The sequence below is a fragment of the Sciurus vulgaris genome (genome assembly GCF_902686455.1).
Source record: "Sciurus vulgaris genome assembly, chromosome: 9".
NCBI classification, from domain to species: Eukaryota; Metazoa; Chordata; class Mammalia; order Rodentia; family Sciuridae; genus Sciurus; species Sciurus vulgaris.
In genome coordinates this window covers 101,753,484-101,773,295 of record NC_136469.1, presented here as the reverse complement: position 1 = coordinate 101,773,295, position 19,812 = coordinate 101,753,484, and the positions used below count along the sequence as shown (strand labels likewise).

General features: G+C 35.0%; 1 protein-coding gene across 7 annotated transcripts in view; it reads left to right on the top strand.

The window, feature by feature from the left end:
- The window catches only part of CEP135 (centrosomal protein 135), a 71,470-nt gene that overhangs the window by 25,136 nt on the left and 26,522 nt on the right, over window positions 1-19,812 (top strand). For all 7 annotated transcript variants that reach the window (XM_079153747.1, XM_079153744.1, XM_079153746.1 and 4 more), the window contains 4 exons: window positions 3,715-3,864; window positions 4,811-4,963; window positions 9,236-9,313; window positions 14,662-14,822. In XM_079153747.1, coding sequence (XP_079009873.1) covers window positions 3,715-3,864; window positions 4,811-4,963; window positions 9,236-9,313; window positions 14,662-14,822 — 542 coding nt within the window. The remainder of the gene's footprint in view (window positions 1-3,714; window positions 3,865-4,810; window positions 4,964-9,235; window positions 9,314-14,661; window positions 14,823-19,812) is intronic.

Below are 19,812 nucleotides of genomic sequence, written 5' to 3'. Positions count from 1 at the left end.
AATGCTTATATGATCTTAACATTATCTACATAGTAGATAAAACTAGGGTAATTTGGGGAGAAAGTCATTATAATCAAAATATTTGATTTCAGACTTCGATAAATTTATCAGTTCTGTCATCTTTTCCCTGAAGATCCTGTGTTCATTGTCAGATAGTTTTGTGTTTTCTGATTAAACTTTTTGCTTTTTAACCTCATTTCCTAATGACTAAATTTTGATTAACAGTTGTATAAATAGTTTGATTTTCATAGTGTGAACACTGTGTTATTTATTACCATCAGAATGAATTGGAAGGGAAATACAGTGCAAGTTAATTTTGTCACTGAGTTGTTTTTCATGTTTTATATGTACTAGAATGCAGGGGGGAAAAGTCATTGAGTTGATCATTTTTATTGTGTAGAAGACTCTTGCACAAAATGGTTGATCAGTTTGATCAAGTAACCATTAAATAACATTGAGTAGACACATATCTCAAAACTTTTAACCTAAATATTTGATTTAGTTGCTTGTTATAGATTCACAATCGAAAGACAAGTGATAGATATTGATAAGGTATTGGTATAATTAGGAGATACCTTTTCCTCCATTCAACTTATTATTTTTTTCTTGAAATGTTATATTACCTGACATAGACTAAGAATTCATTTTCTAGAGTTCAGAAAGTCAGGTTGTTCAGAGTGTTTTAGAGTTCCAGTAATAAATTGAGGTCATGTTAGGGAATAGTGGTTAAGTACATGATTGAATGGGTGGGCTATAAGGCATTTGTGAGTCTTAGGAACTGGGGAGTGCATTCCCCACCTGAAATTAGGTTACATTTAGAAATACTTGTATTTCTCTCTCTCTCTCTCTCTCTCTCTCTCTCTTTTTGCTTCCAGGGATTGAACCCAGGGACACTTAACCACTGAACCACATCCCCAACCCTTTTTATATTTTATTTAGAAACAGAGTTATGTAGGGCCTTACTAAGTTGCTGAAACTGACTTTGAACTCACAATCTTCTTACCTCAGCCTCTGGGATTCCAGGGATGTGCAACCGTGCCCAGCTTTTATTTTATATTTCTTTCTAAAGCTGTATTTGCTACTAGCTGTGAATTTTTAGCCCCTGCTTTATGGCAGCCTGTTTTAGTGTAATTTATTGGGATTGTAACAACTCAGAAAACAGATTGACATTTTTAGTGTCATGATCTCCATCAACAAAACCTTGTTAATTCTGTTTTTTTGTGTTGCGAAGATACACCATCCACTGACCATGGTTCCCACTGGCAGTTTTGAGGATAGTTTGGGGAAAGTGCTTTGGAGTTGGAGGCCTAATGCAAGTTCCAACTCCAAAGACTGGCATTTGACTTTGGAGAAGTTACCTAACTTCATGCAACCCTGTTTCCTCGTTTGAAGAATGGGGGAAGTAGCTACAATTTATTATGAAAATTAAATGAGATTACTTGTGTAAGGGTCCAGCATAACACATATTTCCCAATATATGGCTCATTTCTTTAATATTTGCTGGTTTGAAGCAAATCAGGTCTAGGTAGAAAGTTCAGTTCAATTCAGTAGATATATACCAAGTGCCTGCTATGAGAATACAGGGATAAAGAAGACAGTTCCTGTCCTTGGAGCCTTCACATGCATTTGTAGATTGGGAATAACAAAGTGGTAGAGGGGAGTTAATGATTAAACATTAACAGTAATATAATTGTAGATATTTAAACTGGGCACAATGGTGCTCATCTGTAATCCCAGCTACTGAGAAGGCTAAGGCAGGAGGGTTGCAAGTTTGAGGCTAGCCTCAGCAATTTAGCAAGACTTTATCTCAAAACATAAAAAAAAGGACTAAGGGTTTAGTTCATTGGTAAAGTGCTCTGAGTTTACTCCCCAATACCAAAAAATAAATGTCAGTGTAGATATTTATACAAGATATATGTAGAGTTGAGTTTCTGCTGAAGTAAACCAAATAATGTTCAGGGAATTTGTCTTACTAGGTACCATATTGAGCAGCAAACTTGTAGTGAACGAGACCAGATACCTGTTGTGTCCTTCATAGAACTTACATTTTAGTGGGACATACTTTAAAAACAGTCATGTACATGTTTTTTGTTGTTGTTGTTTTGGTTTTTTATTGTTTTTTTGCAGTGCCAAGAATTGAACAAAGGGCCTCATGCTTACTAAGCATGTGCTCTACCACTGAGCAACATCCTCAGCCTCTAAATAACTTTTTAATCTCATTTATAATGAGGATTAATGATGAATGCAGAAAAGATTCAGAACTCTAAAAGTACATAGAAAATCTAAATTAAATTGGAGAATCTGGAAGGATTCCTTGCAGAAAATGACATTTAAGCTGAGACCTAAATGGAAATAGACTGTTAAATCTTTATTCATCGAGCTCTCCTTTTCTAGAATCTGTACAGACCAACTTTTTTTCTGTAAGATTTTTAAATTTAGAGATAGTTAAGTTACAGGTTTTCTTTTCTAGTTTTAAGCCTTGATTAAATCCTGAAATCCTTTTCTGTTTTGTCCTATTAAACATCTTGCCCTTTAAGGTGTCCAGGTAACTGATCTCATCTGTTATACCTTGATTTTGCTTGTTTAGCCAAGAAAATAATTTATTTCCACATGGAAGGTAAGGGATACCCCACAGCTCTCTACCATTTACCTAGACTACACTGGCCTTGTATGTACAGTAGATACTGAATAATATAGGCCAGTACTCTCCATTGTACCAGATCATCAGATTATTCCTACTTGGGGCTTCTACTTTAAAACTTTAACGTTAAAATACTGTAAATTTACCATTTTTATTTTTCACAATAGTAGGGAAGATAGTGAATCTTCTCTTTTTTCTTTCCTCCTTTTTGTGGTGGTGGAATTCAAACCCAGAGCCTCACACATGCTAGGCAAGCACTCTGCCAATGAGGTACATCCCTGCCTAAGTTAGTGGATATTTTGAATTGTACTGGAAAAGTAGGCATAGTCTTATTTTAGAAATGTTGGAAGTAGTTGCTTATTTGGTGAGTATCCTTAATGTACATTGCCTTGTAGAAAATTTATATTTGTCTCATTCCAGAGATAGACCTCAGGAGGTGTGATTAGAACAGTTGGTGTTGATGTGCTTTGGGAAGTTGATCTTAATATTCAGTCATAGAAAACACAGAGGAATACACTAGGCTGTTACAGTTACTTGTACTGGGTGAATAAGCACATATAATAATTATCCCCGATCCCTTCCCTAGAGTGGAAAGAATCCTTCATAACTAGTGGTAAGCCTGGGATAGGTTCCAAAATTTGTAAGTATAGCAAGTTCCTAGATGCTGCTGATGCTTCTGGTCTAAGCTTATATTCTTTTTTTTTTTTTTTTTTTTAATGTAGTGGAGATTGAACCTAGGGGCTTCATATAGGGTTATACTTTTTAAGTACCACTAATATGAACAACTCCTGTAGAATGATTGTCAAAGCATCTGATGGAATCTGATCAAGTAGTATCATTGGCTGCTGTGTCCTTTGCTGGAAACCTGAAAGCCAGGAAATTTGCCTAGTATTACCAGTGCTTTCATCTACTCTCATTATAGATTAAAAAAAAAAAATTGTGTTCCTTAGAACTTGTGTTCTTTTTGTGTCTTAGCATCTTTCAGTCAGTCTCATTGCCATCATCTTTGCCACAACCATGCAGTAATGATAATTATAACAAATAATAACTTCTGTCTTTAAATTACGTTTCAGGGTGATAATTCAGAAATTCATCTGATTACAAGAGAAAGAGATGAACTTCAGCGTATGCTAGAAAGATTTGAAAAATATATGGAAGATATACAATCCAATGTTAAATTATTGACAGCAGAAAGAGATAAACTAAGTGTCTTATATAATAAAGTAAGAAGTTTGCTATAATTTAACCAACAGATTATTTAGAACTAATTAACTTTAATGGAACTAATATGTATCCTTCAGATTTCTATAACATCTGGACTTCATTCATGACTAGATTTATACTTCTGTCATTCGTTCTCAGAGTTTTCCTTCTTTGTATTCATTCTTTGTCTTTTCTAGCCTATTTATGTGTATGGTCAATTAGAGATAGTCTCCTTTTAAAACTGCTTGAAGAAGTCTTAGCCTGACTCTGAACCAAACTTATCCTTGGGATTCATACATGCCCCAGCTTGAATCTCAGGGTTAAACTTGGGTAGCACCACTGTTTGAAATATTGGCTAGTAAGGACTTAACCTCAAGTGAAGAAACTGCTCTCAGGAAGAGAAAATTGTTATAACTTGGCCCCATTACAAGCCTAATTTGTCAGAGGGCAAGGTGAGTCTGAACAAAGCCTGTAGTCTATCATTATAATTTCCCCAATATCTATTTCCTTTGACATCCTGTTGCTACTTGACAGGAAGAGAAGACATTTAAGTTAAAAGGTCCACTTAAAAGAACTATTTTCACTTTTTGAGCTTTTTTGGGATTTAGCAGTGCAAATTGATCTACTTCTTTTCTTTCCTTGCACTTGGCATGGATTTTAGCTTTTTTGGTTTGGTTTAGTTAATTCCTATTTGTCTAATATTAACTAATAGTTAATTCCTAGTTTCCAGTGTTTTGTGGCTTCCACCTCTCAATCTTCATGTTTTTTTAATTATTTACTTATTTGTTTATTTCTTTATTTTGTGTATGTGTTTGGTTTTGGTTTTTGGTTTTTAATTTTAATCCTTTTGCTCTCATTTTGTTGGGATTTGGGAAGATAGTGATAGTAGTTTCTGTTCAGTATTCCTTTTTTTAAAACAGGGAATATATCCCAAGTATTTTTATTTATATCTTTTAATTCTTTAAGGCTCAGGAAGAATTATCTGCACTGAAACAGGAATCCACTCAAAGCACAGTGCCAAATAATCTCCTTAGTCTTATGGAAAAGGAAAAAGAACTTGCATTCTCTGACTTAAGAAGAATTATGGAAGAAAAGGAAGCTTTAAGAGAAAAGTTGAAAGTAAGTAGCAAAATTAATTTTTTTTTTTTTTTTTTCAGTACTGGGGATCGAACCCAGGGCCTCGTGCTTGCAAGGCAAGCACTCTACCGACTGAGCTATCTCCCCAGCCCAATTAAAATTTTTTGAAAGGTAATTTATTAAGAAAGATTTTTATACACATTTTCTATGATGTTACAATTTTGAATGTATAATTAATATAGAGTTGACAAACTACAGTCATGCTGGCCAAATTCAGGTTACCTTGTTTGTGAATGGCCTATAGCTAAAAATGGTTTTTGCATTTTTAAATTGTTGAAAATGCCAAGTGTGTTGGTACGCTCCTGTAATCCCAGCTACTCAAGAGGCTGAGGCAGAAGGATAGAAAGTAGGAGGCCAGACATAGCAATTTTGCTGAGACCCTGTCTAAAAATATTGAAGGCTGGAGATGTAGCTCAGTGGTAGAGTTCCCGTGGTTTAGTCCCCAGTACTGAAAAAATAAAATCAAATCAAAAGAATATTATTGATAAAGTATTACTGGAATTTGTTTACATATTGTCTATAGCTTTTTTTGTGCCATAATGGCAGAGGTTAAAAACTGCAACAGAGGCATTTAGTTATAAAACCTAAAGTATTTGCTATCTGGTTCTTTATTATCTGAAATCAGAAGGAAATTTTTCATATGACGAGGGGCATCCATTTTTTTTTTTTAAATAACAACTTTATGGAGTTTTTTAATATCATACAGTTCAACCATTTAAAATGTACAATTCAGTGGTTTTTATTCATAGACTTGCATACCTGTTACCACAGTAAATTTTAGAAATATATCATCACCACAGTAAGAAACCTTGTACCCATTAACATCACATTCTTTTTTTCCTGAGTTTCCTTAGCCATAGGCAACCACTAATTCACTATCTGTCTCTATGGATTTGCCTACTCTGGATATTCCATATAAATTAAATAATTGAATATGTGAATTTTGAAATATTTATTATTATATGTTTTTTGCAGTGCTAGGGATCAAACCCAGGACCCTTGCACTCCACCACTTTGTTGTTCCGACAGATACCAAAAGGAAAAGTGATGAGCTTGTGCTAAAAGCTGCCATATGGTACAGATAGTACATCCCCAGTCCAAATAAGTGATTTTTTTAGGTCTGACTTCTCCCATGATCATAATATTTTCATCCATGAATGATGCTGTTATAAACATTTGTGTACAATTTCTTGTGTGGAAAAATGTTTTCATTATATGTTTTCATTTATCTTGGATGTGTACCTGGTCATATGGTAACTCTTGGTGATATACTAAGTCTGTCTTTGACCATTGAGGCCATTTTCCAAAGTTGACTATCCCATTTTAGCTTTTTTTGTGTGTGTGTGTGTGTGTGTGTGTGTGTGGTTCTGGGGATCGAACCCAGGGCCTCATGCTTGACAGGCAAGCACTCTGCCAACTGAGCTATCTCCCTAGCCCGACTATCCCATTTTATATCCCACCAAATTCTAATACTTGTTAGTATTTGTCTTTTGTATTATATATTCTTAATGGGTGTAAACTATTCTTAATGGTTTTCATTTGCATTTTCCAAGTGGATAATGATGTTGAGCATCTTTTCATGTGCTTATTTACCATTTTTATCCTTTTTTTTTTTGCTTTATATTATTATTTTTAAGAGTTCTTTATAGATTTTTGATAAGAACTCCAAAAGATTAGTGGATGCAAAACATTCCCCCATTCTCTGGGTCATCCTTTTACTTCCTTAATGTGTCTTTGAAGCACAAAAAATTTTAATTTGGATGAGGTTCAATTTATTCTTTTAGTACTTATGCATTCGGTGTCATATCGAGAGGCAGTATTTTGTATTTCCTATTATCTCCCCAAAACATATTTGTTAATAACCATAAAGCACATAATGCTGCTCTGCACATTGTAAGTACTCGATGTTGTTACTATGGAATCCATAGTTTATTTGTAATTAATAATATGAAATTAATACTTTGAAAATAGCAGCTAAAATCAGGAATAAAGGCAAGCATTTCAAGGGTAGTCTTCATGTCACAAATTTTCAAAGTTTTACTCCAAAAATACAGTTTAAAGATGCTTCTAATTGGGATCTTTTGGAATACTGCCTTCCAGAAATTGTTCTCCTAAAGAAAAAAAAAAAGTGTTAAAATTACCAAATAGAAAACTTCTGTGCAATATGACAGCTTTTAGCACAAGCTACTCACTTATTCTTTTCCATATCTGTTGATACCCAAGGAATTTAAAAATATAATTTAAAAAAATGCAGTCCTGGAAACTGGAAAAAAGCAATATTCAAATTACCAGAATTCTTCTGGGTTGTGGAAACAGTATTTGGTGATTTTACAGATCTTTTACTTGAAAACTGAACTAATCATCTGAATCAGCTTCCTCTGGAATCTTCGTGTTATTCTACTATTCGCTCACTTGTCACATCCAGGCAACTTTACTAAGTAATCCCTGAAATCTCTTATATTTCAATTAATAACCAAGTCCTTTCAGTGCCACCTCTTGAATAATGTTAAATATTTATTAAGCCTTTCCCATGTGGGAGGTTCTGTTACAAGTGCTTTTTATATGAACTATCTCAGTAAATTGTCATAAAGAAGCTTTTTACTGCTTAGAAGAAATTTGGATGGCCAACAAATACATGAAAAAGTGTTCAATATCACTAGCAACTAGAGAAATACAAATTATAACTACACTGAGGGGCTGGGGTTGTAGCTCAGTGGTAGAACACTTGCCTAGCATGTGTGAGGCACTGGGTTCGATTCTCAGCACCACATAAAAATAATTAAATAAGTAAGCAAACAAATAAAATAAAGGTTCATTGATAACTAAATTTTTTAAATTAGATTAAAAAAAAAAACTATACTGAGATTTCATCTCATTCCAATCAGAATGGCAGTTATGAAGAGTACAAGTAACAATAAATGTTGGCAAAAATGTGGGGAAAAGGTCCACTCATACATTGCTGGTGGGACTGCACATAGGTGCAACCACTCTGGAAAGCAGTATGGAGATGCCTCAGAAAACTTGGAATGGAACCACCATTTGACCCAATTATACCACTCCTTGTTATATACCCAAAGGACTTAAAATCAGCCTACTATAGTGACATAGCCACATCAGTGTTTATAGTAGTTCAGTTCACAATAGCCAAGCTATGGAGCCAACCCAGGTGCCCTTTAACAGACAAATGGACAAAAGAAATGTGGTGTGTGTATATATAATGGAATGTTACTCAGTCATAGAGAAGAATTAAATTATGGCATGTGCTAGTAAATGAATGAACTGGAGACTATCATGCTAAGTGAAACAAGCCAATCCCAAAAAGCAAAGGCTGAATGTTCTCTCATGATATGCAGATGCTAACACACAATAAGGAATGGGGAAAGGAAGAACAGAAGTTCACTGGGTTAGACCAAGGAGAATGAGGGGGAGGAAGGAGGGATGGGAATAGGAAAGACAGAACGAACTGGACTTAACTCTCCTATGTTCACATATGAACATACAACCAGTGAAACTCCATATCATGTACAACAAGAAAGGGATCCTAATTAGAGTAAGTTATTCTCCATGTATGTATGATATTTCAGAATGCACTCTACTGTCATGTATATCTAAAAAGAACAAATTAAAAAATAAATTTTAAAAAACTAGTTCTTGTATTTATACTGTTGACCAGCCTATTCTTGAAACTCTGATTTTCTGTCTGGTGTTGTATTCTATTTCCTCTGTCTTTCTGATCTTGTATTTTCTTCTTCATGCCCTATCTTGCTTACATCTCCTCTTATAAGGGTATACTCTTGAGCTTGTTACTTAACCTGCTGGATTTTTCCTTTCATAATTGTGCTAATATAGGTTGACCTGTGTAAGTCTTTCTGAATGAACCCATACCAAGCTTTGTGTTCTGTTACAATCATGTATGCAGGTAGACAATGTTAAAAAATGAGACCTATTGTTCTTTTTCCCTTTCTACACTTTTTATTGGTGTATTATAATTGTACATAATAATGGGATTTATTGTTACATATTCATACATGCACACAATGTAACAATGTAATTTGACCAGTATCACTTCCAGCTAGCATAACTTTCTTTAAAACCCAAAACATGGTTTTTGTAATATCTAGTGATTTTGTTTCTAAAACATTTCTGTTTTATAAAAAGATAGATGTAATAGCATGTAGACTTACATTACTTACTTGGATGATTTTGCTTTATTGTCGAATATAAATGAGCATTTTCTATAAAATTCTCTTTCAGAATGTCCAGGAAATGAGTGTTTTTGGAAAAACAGAATTAGAGAAAACTATTGAACATTTGACTTGTATTAATCGTCAGGTAATTTATCAAACCAAGCAAACTGGGATATATTGTATTATATGAATGACTATGTCAGTTATGGTTTTAATACAATATGCTTTTAAAATTACAAAGTACTATGCTAGTAAAGTTGTGTAGCAGAGAATAGGAATATGTACACTCAAGGTTGGTTACATGGGTTCAAATACTTTTTTGTCTCCTATCACTTATAGGCAAGTTACTTGACCTGTATGTTCCTCATTTTCTTTAAAATATAGGAATAGTGTTAGTACTTCTTAGGGTTTTTGTGAAAATTAAATGTATTAATAATACGCATGAAGAATTTAGAAGAGTACCTGGGCCAGGTGTGGTGGCGCACACCTGCAATCTCAGCAACTCAGTTGGCTGAGACAGGAGGATGGCAACTTCAAGGTCAGCCTCAGCAACTTAACGAGACTGTAAGCAACCCTGTGTCAAATACAAAGGGCTGGGGTTGTTTCAGTGGTTAAGCATCCCATTACCTAAAAAACAAAACAAAACAAAACAAAACACAGTGTAAGCATTCAGTAGCTGCTAGTTACGATTATTGTGGTTTTGTCATATAAGAATAATTACATAATATAGACAGAGTAAGAAGTGAAATTCACCCTTGCTCTTCATTACAGTCATCTCTCAATATCCCCTCATATACCATAATTCAAAGATGCTTAAGTACCCTATATAAAATGGCTTAGTAATTCCATGTAACCTGTACACATCCTCCCTTATACTTTAAATCATCTCTAGATTATTTATAATGCCTAACAATGCAAATGCTACACAAGTAGTTGTTATACTTATATTGCTTAGTGAATAATGAATAGAAAAAAAAAGTCTGCACATATTTGATACAGATCCAACCATAATAGGCCTAACTACATCATATTCAATCTATAGTTGATTGAATCTGTGATTGTGGAACCCATGGATACAGAAGGCCAAATAGAGATAGGATTTTTGACAATTTAGTGTGTTCCCAACAATCTTCTGTTTCGTTTTGGTTAATTTCTATTACTGTTTTCACTGTTTTTATTTATTTGCCTTCTGTCATCTAGATCAGTTGACTTTTCTCTTTATCATGGATTGTATTTTCCTGGTTTGTTTGTTTTTTGCATGCCTGGTAATTTTAGATTGGATGCCAGATGTTATAAATTTTAACCTCTCGGTTGCTAAGTAGTTTTGTAGTATCTATATTCTTGTGGTTTGTTCTAGGATGCAGTTAAATCATATACAAATAGCCTGTTCCTATTCATCCTTCATTGTAAACTTCATTAGGTAGAACCAAAGTAGTACTTAGTCTTGAACTAATTTTTACTACTGAGATAAAACTCTTTTAAATATGTTACTTGTTGCTCTGTGAATTATAAAGTTTTCAAATGATTAATGAGAACAGGAACTATTCCTGCCCTGTATGAGCCTTGAGGATTTTTTTTTTAAAGAAAGAGACTGTTTCTCAAGTATTGTCACTTCTTGATGGTTCTTCCCTAGCCTTGGCTAGTTTTCTGTACTGAGCTCTATTTATCTTAAGACTCAAGAGACACCCTTTACAGATACTTGGAGCTTTCACTCTGTGCAGTTCTTCAGTATCTGTCCTGCAAACTCCAGCTGCCTTGACTTTTAAGTCCTGTCTTTTAGGGGGCTCCACAGGGTTCTACCTGGGTTCTGTTTCCTATGCTATGGCCTGGAAATTCTTCAGGCAACAAGCTAGAGTGATCATAAAACTCATCTTGTTTGCTTCCTGTCTCTTAGGGTTCTCTATCATTGTCTTTTTCCTAGTATCTTGAAAACCATTGTTTTTTATGTTTAGTCCAATTTTTAGTTATTTCAAACAGGAAAGTATATCTGATCCTTATCACTCCAACTTGACCTGAAGCAGGAATTAATGAACTGGAAAATCTGTCTGAAAAAAGTACTGGAAGTCCTTGGAAAGATACTAGGAGATAGAAAATATAAAAGAAATTAAAATTTTAGAGAATAGAGTGAAAAGGTCTGATATGTGTTTAGTCACAATTTGAGGAGAATATAATAGGATATTTGAGAGAAGCAGTATTCAAAGAAACATTTTTAGATATTGTGAAAACACAAAAGTCCTTTGATTCAAAATGCATAATGAATTTCAGAAGAATGAAAGATCCTAAGCACAATAAATTTAAAAAGTGCTTTTTTGGTAGTGATAATAATACACAGTTACTGTAGATAAATTTGCAGGATCCTTATTGAAAACAGTATGCAACCATTTTGAAAGATACTAAAGAAGACAAATAGGTGAACAGATATGTCAGGCTTATTATAAAGGTAACAAGTACGATGATTATAAAAATAATATGTCATTCCAAAATTGATCTGTAGAATTGTAGTTCCAAACTGAAGTCCTAAGAAGGTATATACAAATGTATACCATGTATATATGGTGAAAATCAGCAATATATATTAAAATTTACTTGGAAATAAAGAGCCACGAATCACATAGAAATTTTCAAGAAGGACATGATGCTGGACTTGCACTACCAGATATGAGGACTTTAAAGTCATTGTAATTAAGTTTGAGATTAAATAGAAACTGAGAAAACACCAGTGGAGAGCAAACCTGTAAATATGAGGAAACCTGATACATAAAAGAACTCAGATCATTGAGGAAAGGAATAATTATTGAGTAACTTGATAATTGTTTCTGGAACAGTAGATTCTCATATTAAAAGAAGAAAAAGAAATTGGATTTTACCTCAGATACACCATGCCTAAAAAGTCATCTCAAGACTATTTGAATGTCTAAAACAAACCACATTTTTTAAAGAAACACAAGAGAAAATCTTGACCTTGGGAAAATAATAAGAGCAGTCATTTACATAGCGTGTCAGGCACATTTTTTAATGTGATAAATTTATGTGTATACATACACATAGACACACATATACATATATATGTTTTTTGAGTCTCACAACTATATGAAGTAAATACTAATATTATTTTCATTCACAGATAAGAAAACAGATAAAAGGAAACTTGCCCAAGATCACATAGCTAGCAGGTATCTGGTGCCAGAGTGTGTGCTTTGAAATAAGACATGTTTATTCCTTAAAGGAAAACATAGATAAGTGCATTGACCAAACCACCTTTGCTTATCTTCTAACCAAAATGACAAAGACAAATCACTAATTCAGAAAACAAATTGCTACATTTATCACCTTTGCCAGATCCTTCCCCACCACACACACACAAATTCGAACAGGTAAAGCTGGGGATGTGGCTCAGTGGTAGAGCTCTTGCCCAGCATGTATGAGTCCCTAGTTTCCATCCCAAGTACTGGGAGGGAAATCAAATGTAAATAGACATTTCATGAAGGAAGAAATTACAAATTACTAATAAACATTAAAAGATGCCCTACCTCAATGGTAGGGGAAATACAGAGTAAAACTACAGTAAAATCATCTTATAAATGAGGTCATCAGAAATTAACAAGTTATGACAAGTATTTGCAAGTATATATCATTCCTGAGAGTGCAAACTATTACCTCTTTGTAGACTAATTTGGCATTATCTAACAAAGGCATGTTATATGACCAGTTCCATCTCTAAATGTGTACTCTAGATGGGAGTCAGCAAACTATGACCCTTGGGCCAATTCAATCTGTGTCTGCTTTTGTGCTTCAGTGAAGAAATGGTAACAGACTATAGGACCCACTAAGCCTAAAATATTAATTCTCTGATAGAATAGGAGAAACAATCTAGATGTCGTCAGTTATGTGAAAAATCAATAAATGGTTGTAATTCATTTAGTGGAGTGTTAGAAGCAGAAGGAACAATAGCTACTAATGGTCAATGAGTACAAATTTTACATCTAAACTACAGCATGTACAAAAATTATACCTGTGGGGTACAGTGGTGCATGCCTATAATCCCAGCAGGGGGTTAGGTTAGGCTGGGAGGCTGAGGCAGGAGGATCCAGAGTTCAAAACCAGTCTCAGCAACAGTGAGGCACTAAGCAACTCAGTAAGACCTTGTCTCTAAATAAAATACAAAAAAAGGGCAGAGATTTGGCTCAGAGGTTGAGTTGCCCCTGAGTTCAATCCCTGGTACCCACCCCCCCCCAAAAAAAAAGGTTACACCAAAAAAGCAAATTGCTGGAGCTGGGCCTGGGTTGCACAGTGGTAGAGCGCTTGCCTAGCATGTGTGCAGCACTGGGTTTGATTCTCAGCACTGCACATAATTAAATAAAGGTCCATTGACTACTAAAAATGTATTTAAAATAAAAAGCAAATTGCTGAAGAAAATGTGCAGTATGATTCCACTAATGGGAAGTTGAAAAATATGTAAAACTAAGCAGTATATTTTTTAGGAATTCACACTAATGTAGTACACCAAAGAAAAGCAAGCAATGGGGTGCTGACATGCATTTCTATAGTCCCAGCTACTAGGGAGGCTGAAGCAGGAGGATCCCTAGAGTGCAGGAGTTAAAAATCAGCCTGCGCAATGTAGTGAAACCTCATCTCAAAGCAAAACAAAACAAAAACAAGGAATGAGAAACACAAGATGCAGGATAGTAGTTTCTGTGGTCAGTGGGTGGAAGATGTGACTGGAGACTGCTCACAAATAGTTTCAAAGCTTTAGATAGTATTTTTAAAGCCATGTGGTAGATACACAAATCATCCTCTCCCTCTCTCTCATTTGGACAAGATATGCTTTCCATTTCTGTGAACTTCGTGCTGTTTTAATTACAGTAGCTTTCTGGTTTGTTTTGCTATCTCATAGCTTTCTTTTTCCTAAATGGATTTTTAGAATAACATCTAAGCCACCGTCTTTTTAGAAAGGTTATTAGGATTTTTATTGGAATTTTGTTGGATTTTTGTGTGTGTGTGTGTGTGAAAATTTCAGTATATTTACAGTTTTGTGTTCTCATCCAAAAGCCTGGTATCTGTATATCAGCTAGGTTATATTTTATATCCTTCAAGAAAATTTTTGTTTTCTCACATGAATCTTTCCCATTTTGTGTTTGGATTACAGTGTTTTCTACTCGCTTTTTCCTTAATTAAGCCTTGTTTACTTACTGTTTTTTTAGACAAATTTTTCATTTTGCTAATGGTTTCCCTTTCTGTTTCATTGCTGTTATGGATTTGTTCTTTAGATTTTTTTGGTTTGTATCTTTTCTTTCATTTTGGTGATAGTGCAAAGTAGACATAAATGGGTATGCTGATTCTGACATCTGTAACCTAATAACACATGAATCTATGGTTTTAAAAATATGTAATTTATTCCCTTAGTTTTTTACCGTAAACGTTATTAAGGAGTGCCTATGAAAAATAAAATTGAAACATTAAGATATATGCCTATTTTTTAATTTTAAATTATAGCTTGAAAGTGAAAAATATGAATTACAATCGAAAATGTTACTAATGAAAGAAACAATAGAGTCATTAGAGAACAAATCAAAATTTCAAGCTCAACAAATTAGCCAAATTAGCCATGTGGCTGGTGACTCAGCTCATCAGAAAACAGAGATGAACTCCCTTAGGTAAGTTTATTGGAACTTTTTTTATTTTACTCCTGAGAACATGTTACTGGTTATATGAAGTTTATAACCATGGTATTTCAGATCGTACCTTTGAATAGTAGTTTCAAAAGTTGGCTGCCATGGCCCCATCTCTGCTCTCAGCCAGGGCAATGAATTAAAAAACTAGATGAGGGGCGATGCGGGGTGAAGAAAAGACAGACAGACACACATAGGAAAAGATTGGGGTCAGGTGAGACAGTACTTTTTGATGGAGAAGCAGTGACCCAGAGCTAATCTGAAGAATGCAGGACTGATGGGACATTAAGGTCATCTCATTTTGTTCAGAATTCTATCCCTGGGAGCTGGTGGCTGAGCTCAGGGTCTCAACTGATACAGCTGCATGCCTTTGCACGTAACCACCCTAGCCAGTGTCACAATAGCAACTGTGCCATCTTGACCTCCTCCTTTGCACAGGAAGTTCCCAGTGCAATGCAGCCTTAAGGCAGTTAGACCATGATTCAAATTACCACTCTCCACATCTCCCCCTCTTTTATTTTTTAAATGTAACCAATGTATGTCTACTCTGAAGTGCTGAAACTGAGATTAGATGAGCTTCAAGTTGATTGTCCTTTGTTTTCAATCTGAGTAAGGGGAACCCCTACTGTTATAAGGGGACATGAGCAATGACCGTTCTGACTGCTTCAGGCTGAGAGGAGGCAACGTAGGGCAAGTCCCCCCCCCCCCGGCCCCCCGCCAACCCACCCCAGGAATGTTTTGGTCAGTTGAGGGATTTGTGGCAAAATTCTGGTTTGGAAAAAACAGTTTGTGAAGTCATATAAGTGATGGGTGCTTCTATGAGAAAAACAGGAAGACATGAGTACTGTAATGAAATTAATACAAAATAAATGATTATGATGATGATAATAGAAACTGGCAATTTTTTCTTTTACCAGGAAAAAATTCTTAGCACTTATACAAGTGCTAAGAAATCATCTTCATAGATAAGATTAATGTTCTAAGAAATCCTTATTACTTTAATACATGGAAGTCAGTACATTAATATTTGACCTTAAGAAAAGTCTTGAATAACTAACTGATTTTGCTAATTATAACCAATAAATATAGTCAATTTAGTTATACACAAACTTTTTGAATTTTACCCTTTATAAACCTTCTATAACTTACACAAACCTTCTGCAACTTACACAAACCTTCTCTTACTTACTTAGGCATTCTGCAACTTTTTTACTTTATCACACAAAGACTTTGTTGTTCAGAAACATTTTTTTCTTCTACTTTTTGTTTCCATACCTAGACCCTTCCTATATCTTATCCTTCACGAGCTTTATATCTCTTTCCCATCACAAAATATCTCTTTCCCTCTTTTTAAATTTATATTTTGAAACAATCCACTTATAATAAGATGAAATACTTTTGTTTTTTATGGTACTTTAATTGAAACCTTTTAAACTTTGGTTTGTAAATTACACCTGATAAAAATCTTAGCTCTTAGTAACCTTGTTTTAATGAAGACACAGACACAAAGCAATCTCAAGCTTTTTCCCATTTACCAATTTATAAAAACACATTTAGTGTTTAAATATATTACCTTATAGAATTTAAGAAATCAAGAGTAGTTGATTGTATATTCAACAGTTGATGTTTAGCACCCCTACTTTATAAATTAATCAGATGTCTCCTTTAGCAAACACATTTATGATTAATTCCTAACTAACATTAAATCTAATTTACTCATTTTTTTTTTTTTTCGGTGCTGGGGATTTGAACCCAGGGCCTTGTGCTTGCAGGGCAAACACTCTACCAACTGAGCTATATCCCCAGCCCTACTCATCTCATTTTAACTGCAGAAACCAAGATATCAGACAAAAGTAATTAACGGTATTTAGCAGATCAGAATTTACTTTTGGCTTAGAGTCCTTAAATTCTCAGGAAAGTTTTTTAAGAAAAAGATAAATTGTATAAATAAGATCATTTATCTCCCTGTGCCATAGTGTTAGGGAGGAACTTGTTAAGAAAGCAGGGTGGCAGGTACCAGAGCAAACAAGATAGCCAGCCCCAGCAGCTTGAATTTAAAAGTGACACTTTTTTTTCCTTTGGTCTCACACCAGTTTCTGCAATTTACATTCTAAATGTAAGCCTAAGAGAGAGAGAGAGAGATCTAGCATAAACCAAGAAAGCATAGTCTTAAGCATTGCAACATAGAGATCCCTTTGTTTGGATCCCTGCTCTTCCATGTTGTAGACCCATCTATAAACTTGCTTATCACCTTTCTTTAACTGCTGTGGCCTTAGGAGTATCCCCTCATCTGACCATTGAAAAAGTTCCTGTGTCCAGCCTGTGTTCAAGTGCCAACTGTCACGGCACTAATTTTTGTTCTCAGCCGTGGTCATTAATTTAGGGAAAGACAATGGATAAGTAGGATTAATGGGGGATGAAGAAACGACAAACAGACACACTTAGAAAAAGGTGGGGCCAGTGGGACACTGCTCTCTGATGGAGAAACAGTGACCCAAAGCTAGCTTAGCATGTTTATTATATAGGTTTCATCATCAAGAGGTTAGTCATGGAAAAGTTTTAACAAAGCGGACGATCTAAAGGACGCAGGACTGACAAGACATTAGGGTTATCTTGTTTTGCTTGAAATTCTCTTATCCCTGGGAACTGGTGCTTGAGCTCAAGGTGCCAACTGATAACACAGCCTTTGCACAGTTTCCCCAGGCCTGTAGCACCATAGCAGCTGGGCCATCTTGACCTGCACTTTTACACAGGCAGTTCCTGGTACAAACACAGCCACAGGGAGTCAAAAAGACCAGGATTTAAATCACTGTTCTCTAGAAACTTGATGGAGTTAGGGCTTACCTCTCTGGCTTTAAATTTGCTGAGAAAATCTCGGTAGGTTTTAGGTATCTTTTTTTGGTTTTTGGTTTTGGTGTCAGGAATTGAACCTCTGAGGGCCACTGAACCACATCTACAGCTCTTTTTATTTTTTAATTTGAGATAGAATCTCACTAAGTTGCATATGGCCTCACTAAATTGCTGAGGCTGGCCTGGAATTTAACAATCCTGTCTCAGCCTCCCAAGCTGCTGGGATTAGGGGCATGGGCCACTGCATCCAGGTCAGTATCTTTATTTTTTTTAATGTTCACAGATTATTATGATTGTAAACAAGTTTTTGAATCTGCCTCCTTTTAAAATCCTCCTAGCAGATATGTCAGATATTTTTGTACTACATAGTGTAGGATTGCTGAAAAGCATAGAATTTTTTGCTACCTTTGCCATTTTTCTTATTTTTCTTGCCTCTTTCAGGAAAATAATGTAAAGTCCAAATATTTATCTCCTTTTTTGACCCTTTCTGATTAAAAAGCAGACATTTTTAACAAAGGAGGATTTATGGTGAGTAGCTTGCTTTTGAGAAAGCTAACTCTAGTAGAAATATGGAACATGGATTTGAAGTCTTAGAGACTGATGGCAAACAGTGGACACCAGCGGTCTGGACCAAAACGTGGCCATGAACTTGGAGAACAGAGGCTGTTATCTAGGACACATTTCTTACATAAAACCAAAAGACCTGAATGACTTATATGGGAATGAAAAGGAGATACAGTAATGCAGAATGTATAGCTTAGAATATTGAGTTGTCAGTCAGCAGTGACTCAATTTTTAACACAGAAGGTTCGAGGAAACAAAAAGCAAACAAATTCAGTTTTTTATCTGGGTTTACTGCCGTAAGTAAAAAGATTCTGAAGTTCAGCGAGGCGTTACTCTGAAAAGTCAGAGGAAATCTCTCTATAAACTACATCTGTAATACAGATCAGGAACAGATTTTCAGATGCCAACAAGTCATTACCTCTGTAAAACTAAATCAGTTTTGCAGATGTAAACCAGTAACAACTTGATCAGAAAGGATTGTAGTCATGATTTTAAAAAAGATCGACAAGTTAAAACTGAAAGATTACTGAAAAGTAGATTGTTGGAGAAAATTAGTTGGTAAAATAAAAAACAGATTTAAGAAATTTACCCAGAACTCAGGACAAAAAGAAAGGATTGAGGGGATGGGGAAAAAAAAAAAAATCCAATATACAAAAAACAAGAATAACAGGTGTATATAGTGGAATAAACAGAGCAAAAATGAAATCAAAGGAATAATTAAGAAAAGAAAAACCTGAGACCATAGTTCATAGAGTTTTCTGATATATGAAATAGCTTAGAGAATCAGACCAAGAGCTGGGTTATCTGGTCAGAAAAGGAACACTGTTTGCCACTTAGTTAGAGCATCTGCAGTTTTGCTCTTTTACTGCTTGACTGCTCTCTTTATAAGGTTGACTTTAGATTCTAAGGTAAATACTACTTTTTTCCTTTTTTCCCCTTTTTGCAAGCACTACCTATATTCTGAGAAGGACAGCTGAGTGGCCCAGCTCCTCTTCTGGTTCATTTCTGTATTAAACTCCAAAATACAGATACCGTGTTGTGTTTTTATCTGTTATTAATATACCCTTTTCATTCTTGTATCCAGCTGGCTGGATCTAGCACTTAGTCCATTTTGCTTCTCCTTCTGATTGTAGCTACACCCCTTTTTTCTCACAGAAGGCTTAGGAGGGCAGAGCTTTCAGCGCCCTCTCTTGGATACCCTAGTCTATTATCTCCTTTGGAGTTTTTGTTCTTAGACTATTACCCTTTTTTCTTGGACACAGTCTGTTCCCTCACTTAGGGATAATTCAGTCAGTGTGCTACAGGAGAGAACTGTGAGAATTTTTCTTTCTACCTTATATAATCTGGGTATATCACATTATTTTATGACTTCATTTTGCTTTGGCAGAAAACTATGACATCTTGCCTTTGAGGATAGTGTGACATTTACATTCTCCATATTAGTAAGCATTATTAGAACCATTAAGTTCAAGTTTTTGGTTCCAAATCCAAAGCTGAACTCAGTACAAATCAAAATACCTATGAAAGCAAAGGTTCATTATCTAAACCTTATGCCAATTTT